We start from the raw sequence: 6,547 nt of genomic DNA, 5'->3' as shown, positions 1-6,547 counted from the left end.
TTCATTAGGCATAAATGTTGTGAGAATAGGAGTAATGACCAATGTCAGAGCATTATATTTATTCATCCGTTAGTAACGACCGTTTCGTACTGAGCGATATTAAAACTTGGATATCTTTTCTGTTGTATGCACTCGATAATTTTACCATTTTGTACTAAGTACCGAGTGAAAGTTACAGGTTCGAATTCCCGTAACTGCACATATTTACCATTTTAGCTGTGTGGACGTTGTAGTGTAAGAGTCAATCTCACTATTCTTTAGTTAAAGTGTGGCACAAGGATTGACGGTGGTTGATGTTAAGTAACTGCCTTCTCTCTTGTTTTTCGCTGTAAAATTAGAGAGAGCTGGCAGAGATAGCCCTCGCGTAGCTTTACGTGAAATCAAAAACAAACAAAGAAACCAGTTACACGATATTTATTTTAATTACACAGTTCAAAGATTGTTTTATTCCTTTCAATTCAGAGTTTAACTCTACAAGTCAAGTCTTGCAGTTGGAGGTCTCGTACTCGTCTCCCAGCAAGATTAGGAGGTTCTTTACACGTGGTAGGCCATGCTATTTCACGAGCGTCGATGACTTTCGTTCTCCAATCAGGTAATATCCAAGCCAGACGACAGTCACATGTAAGAGATAGCCCTAAAAAAATAAGAATACTCTTTAACACTTACTCGTATATTTTGTAATAAGAATGTATAAGATAAAATTATTAAATTTGTAAATAATAACGGTTTCATTTACTTCTGTTTATTCCTTGTAATAAAACAACCCTACAAAAAATATACTTATACAAGGTTAAAAGTAGTTACGAATAATGATTGTTATATGCTAATGCAGTAGCGTGTTGCTTCAATGGACATAATTTGCATCTACGTATTTGTTACACGGTGAACTACTTAATATTCTATAAATGTTCCACCCATCACAGACTTATCGTTGGAAGATTATGTCATAGCAACATTTTAAATGATGTAGGGTTAAAAAAATACGACGTTTCGCTGATGAAAGTTTCAGTGTTCCCATGGAAGCAGAAAGCTTGTTATTCAGAAGCAGCGCTCTGATCCACAGACGATGACTATGGTTATGAAGGAGAACCCTCCGACACTTATCCCAGCGTAATGAGGTTGAACACAATTCCTGGTAAGATATAAGAATATAGTACTGTGCAAAAGTGTTAGGACAAAAATATTTTGTCATTATTTCCTTTTTTATGGGGCTAATTCTTCTGTGCCATTAGACAATGTAAATTACAACATTACGGTAATGTTTTACTGACCTCTGTTGACAGTTGAATGAACCAGGGTAAGAATACTTAACAGTCTTTAGAATTTCCATATACTTGTACCAATCGCATGTCTTAAGAGTTCTGCTTGAATGAACATATTCATCAAACTTAGGGTCTGATATAATTGTCATGGTACCCCATCCAGCGTCTTAACTATATAGAAAACAACAACATATAGTATTGGTATATCTTAAAAGAAGTCAATTGAACAGCACTCTATAGCAGTGTTAAATGCTATATATATTGAGTTTTGTTGTCATGTCACAGTCAAAAATCAAAAGTTACTTTCAACAAAACTTTATAGGAGGGTATTAGAGATATTTCGAATAAAATCCCAAAGGATACTGATTAAATATATTGAAACAATATCTGAAAGACTGTTTCCAGTTTTTAAAGCAGAAAGGGAAACACAAAATGTTAACTGTTTGCTGAACTCAACCACTTTCACTGACTTTCTGTTGTACTAAATATGACATACCTTTCATTCTTCCTTGAAAGTAGCGTCAAATCTAGTTTTTGACGTTGTCCTAACACTCTTGCAGAGTATTGTGTAATGAAAGACGGTTTTTAACTTCACAAACTCACAAGCTTCCAGTGGAAATCAAAATATATCTTTCATGAGCAAACTAGTCTAAGCAATTGGAATTACATCAGTTACGCGATATCTTATTCCTCAATGCAGTTCCAATAGAATCAGACTTTGGTTTACTCAGCTGTGATCTCAGAAGCTGACTTCCACAACAAAGCAACTATAGAAAGTGTGCCAAGGCACATGGTTTTAAGTGAACCTTAATGTTATTTTCAGAAGTGTTTCGTTATAGAAAGTTCGATCCGGAGCAGTGTGCAAATTTTATGGACATCAAATTGAAAATGTTCACTATGGTGGAAGTAGTAATTCTAAGAGAAATACGGTACCAGAATCGCCATTTTTAAAAAGTGTAACTATTCCATCATCGAACTTTTATCCACCCATTATAAGGTGATCTCTAATGATCATCTTTGTAATCCTCCTGTTTGGGCTCATTGGCGATCCAGAGACCTCTATGTATGAAGTATTTCTTTTGTTTGTTTGTTTGTTTTGTTTTTGAATTTCGCGCAAAGCTACACGAGAGCTAACTGTGTTACCAGTCCCTAATTTAGCAGTGTAACACTAGATGGAAGGCAGCTAGTCATCACCACTAACTCTTGGGCTACTCTTTTACCAACGAATGATGGGATTGACTGTCACATTATAACGCCCCCACGGCTGAAAGGGCGAGCATGTTTGGTGTGACGGGGATTCGAAACCGCAACCTTCGGATTTCGAGTCGAGTGCCTTAATCACATGTACAAGAAAAAATTTCCATTTTGCTTTAAGGCTTGCAGTATTTAACTTGAAAAAAACACAACAACAAAGACTCCAAAACTACTATAGTGATTTCTTTGAAAGTGCGAATATTTTTTATGTCGACAAATATTTTTCCAGTAACCTACTTAATATAAAATTTTCGCATGGAAGTTTTAATAATGTATAAACTCACCGATCGTTACGAGTCTAACAAGTGACGTAAAAATTGGCTTGAAAGTTTCTTCTTTCAATACAGTTATAGAGTTCATGGAGATATCGAACCATTTGAGCTTAAACATGTCTGTAAAGAGATCGTTTGGAAGATAACTTATTTGGTTTCGGCTGAGAAAAGAAAAGAAAAAATAAATGAACTGTTATTCTTAGTATGAAAGCATAAACTAATTTCATTTTATGCTTACAACAGATGTACATGTAAGGCAAACGCCAGTTTGTATCCATAATCATTGGAATCAAATTGTGATCTATTCAAAAAGTTTTATATGACAAATAAGTGTTGGGTTTAACACTAACGTTTAATAGGGTTGAGTCAGTTATATTAAAACGATTTGGGCGCCTCATTATTCGCTACAGCCCATGTTGTCACGTCCGGATATGGTCTGTTAAACGACCATGAATCTTTACAATAATTCTGCAGCGAAGTTTCCATTCTGAAAGGCTCCGTCTTACTTAAAGTTGTCCCATCCAAAGCACGCCACTCATTCCTGTCCGCTTTCAAAAATCGTGTGACGACGACAGTTTCAAAGCGTCACTTTCGACAGTCCAATCGTGCAGAAAGCTACTGTCTTCTTGTGGAGTAAGAGGAGTAGCAGTTTCCTTCGCCAGTTACTTGAGGAATGCAATGATAGAACGAGGAGAATGACTGAATAACTCATCTTGGCCAACCTATTCCTTGTTAGCGTAATTTTTAAAACGATGCAAAGAACATTAGTGTAGTATAATTTTTGACCCTTGTATTCACTCTCATGCTCCATAACTCGACCCTGACACAATACACAGCGATGATTAAAAGTATTTTGAGAGTAGCATCATTTACCGTCATCCACCCCCTATATCATTAATATAGTTGGTCTGCATTTCCTTGTTAAGTCGTGAAGGTAACACGTGACTTGTGTCGATTGTCCATACGGAGATTCTTCTATGTTAAGGATTGCGTATTGTTGCGTGAAATACGGGAACAATTTTGACACTGACCTCTGCGTTTGTATGGTCTCTCCCGCACTTTTCTCACCACGGGTTATAATTTCTAAATGTTATTGTAAGGCAAGTTGATTAGGTTGGTTTTTTAAAGTTGTAAGATAAGAGGGATCCTACCATTTTAAAAGTTCAAAACCTCCGATCTAAAATACCTTTATGATCTAAATGCATGCATACAGAAGCAATCGATTTTTGGATGTATCATATTACCTAAAAAAATATCAAACATTGTAAAAATGTAGTTATGAGACAGTCTGTTCCATCATGACTTTATGCCTAATGTTTGAATATAACGTACCCAACTCTCTCTTCAATGATTTCTTTTTCTTATTAAGAGAACAAAATCAGATGGTAGAATTAACTACTAAAGATAACGATCATCCAAAGAAAGACAGTAATTCTTATTAAACTCAACGTTTCCAAAACACCACAATATTGTTAAACCTAAACTGTTTAAACCTTTGATAAGTAATTTATATATATATAAATTAAACATATGTCGTTGGTGCGAAAGAGATATTTTACACGTGTTTAGTTTCAGTCAAAATCCAGCTGTCAAACTAATTATTAATATACAGAAACACAAAGTCCAGTTGGTAATATTTCTTCTATTCAAAGTGAACTAAAACATTAGCACACAAATAACTTACGTCATACATATTAGAAACGATATAAAACGTAAATGATATACTTACTTCAAATCTATATTCTCCAGTTCTGGTGCTGGTCTTGGAAAGTTCGAACGTTTTATTTCTGTTAAGGAGTTTCTTCCAAAGTTGACGTTTACCAAAGACGAAAAGTGACCCATGGGTATTTCAGCCACTGTCTTCAGACCAGCAAGTGAAACAACTAGTGAGTTCATGTTAGAACGTGAAAACCCTTCATAAAACCCAGGACTTAACTCATTAAATTCGGACATATTGGAAGAGAAAGTTGTGGACACGTCTGGTCCAAAATTCACAGCTGAAAAAACTGACCAGTCAAAACTACTTCCCAAATCAACCCATTGCATGTAAACAGAAAACTCGTTTTTGACTGATAATCCATCGAAAGCTGATAAACCCGACGATGGTTCACCCAAGGCTGTAAGATTCAGTCTTATTAAATATAAGCTGAAACTCTCCACAGAACCAAACCCACCAAAGAAACGATGTGGCAAAAAGGACATTTCTTCAGAAGTAATACTAAACCGAATATTTGGACAGGACGGAAACTGTTGATACACGAGAAACGACGAGTTATTATCGAGACCTCTACATGAATAGAAACAAGTATCAACGTTTCTACTACAAGAACAGGGATAAATGTTTTCTATAGGAGGACAGTTCGCCTTCACTGATACACCCAGCAACAACGTCACAATGGTCAGTAAAAGTGACCAATCCTTTGATTTTCCCGACATTCCTGTAAGATAAAAGTACTTAACGAATTATTTCTTTCTGTATGAAAAATTTCATACAGTAATTTTTACAGACAATTTTAAACAGAGAAATACAAGTTGTACAGATTACAACAGTATGAACAGAAGTAACACTACAACATTAACAAACAAGCACCTCACCTGAAAATATAAACTTATCCAATATAAATCAAAACGTTTCTGATGTCCAAACGAACTTGTTTTCTTTATGTTACTTGTTTTCGTGCTCTTTGTTTTATGAAGTTTTCGGTTTTTAAACAAACTCAGGTAAACACTGATAACAGAACACGTGTTGATTCTCACTGTTATCTGTGTATCTTCAAACAGCTGGATGTAGATGTGATATCTGTTACCATGGTAAACTGAGCTGCTGAAGAAAATATAAGTTATCATATAATTCACACTTTTCGTAGAAGTATTGAGATTGGAAGTGTACTGGTCTGGGTGAAACCACTACTAATATTTCTGAGGGATGTCCATCAACGTGTGTTTTTAGATTCAAAACTAAATGATATGTTAAACATGATACTAGAACTTAGTTCTATTAGTTATAGTTTGAAGAAATATGAAATGTTATCTCAAAAATGTATCAAAAGCTGTATAGAAGCATTTCTTTTCTACCCACAAATACGTGTATGTCACACATCGATATAGATGGATAAAGCGTTGTCCTTGTTGTTGTTATTATTATTGGGAAATGCTAGTAAGAAAAATAAATTTTGTAGTGGATTTTATAAGTCCTTTTGTCACTCCTAGAGGGAAATTAAAGTTCAAATCAAACGTTACTGATGACGGCCAAGCCTACATCTGAGCTATATTGCTCTCAAATTCAGAGTTCGATCATAACGGTTTTAAGTTAGGAGAAAGTTTTAATAAATAAGCTAACCATAAATTCGTTGTTGTTGTGTAATTATAGGATCAAGCAGGGATCAAACATTGTTTTCTTGGGATTAAAGATATCTAGGAAAGTCGTCAATACTGACACAGAACACTGATAATAGATGAGTCTTAATTAAACCATGACTGTCAATCAGTTTTTCTAGTTCGGCATGGCCAGGTAGAGAGCGCTTGTCTCGGAATCTGAAATCTTGCGGATTCGAAACGCCGTCCACACAAATATGCTCGTCCTTTCAGTTGTGGGGCGTTAAAAGTTACGGTCAGTCTTACTATTTGTTGAAAATAGAGTAGCCCAAGGCTTGGGGGTGGGGATGACTAGCTGCCTTCCCTCTAGCTGAAATTAAAAAATAAACAACCAGTTTCTCTTTTGGAATATTTAGGGAATACTGAGACAGACTAACTGCGTAT

General features: G+C 35.4%; 1 protein-coding gene across 1 annotated transcript; it reads right to left on the bottom strand.

The window, feature by feature from the left end:
• Nucleotides 1-398: 398 nt before the first annotated feature.
• Nucleotides 399-5,897, bottom strand: LOC143254220 (uncharacterized). Its single transcript, XM_076509014.1, has 4 exons — nucleotides 5,384-5,897; nucleotides 4,518-5,226; nucleotides 2,801-2,949; nucleotides 399-634 (listed from the first exon to the last, which is right to left on the bottom strand). Exons 2-4 carry the CDS (start codon nucleotides 5,222-5,224, stop codon nucleotides 459-461), a joined length of 1,032 nt encoding a protein of 343 aa, XP_076365129.1. The 5' UTR covers nucleotides 5,225-5,226; nucleotides 5,384-5,897; the 3' UTR covers nucleotides 399-458.
• Nucleotides 5,898-6,547: the final 650 nt, after the last annotated feature.

Source organism: Tachypleus tridentatus, chromosome 6 (assembly GCF_004210375.1).
Source record: "Tachypleus tridentatus isolate NWPU-2018 chromosome 6, ASM421037v1, whole genome shotgun sequence".
In the NCBI taxonomy this organism is placed as follows: domain Eukaryota; kingdom Metazoa; phylum Arthropoda; class Merostomata; order Xiphosura; family Limulidae; genus Tachypleus; species Tachypleus tridentatus.
The sequence above is the reverse complement of the archived record's forward strand: the minus strand, read 5'-3'. Positions and strand labels throughout refer to the sequence as shown.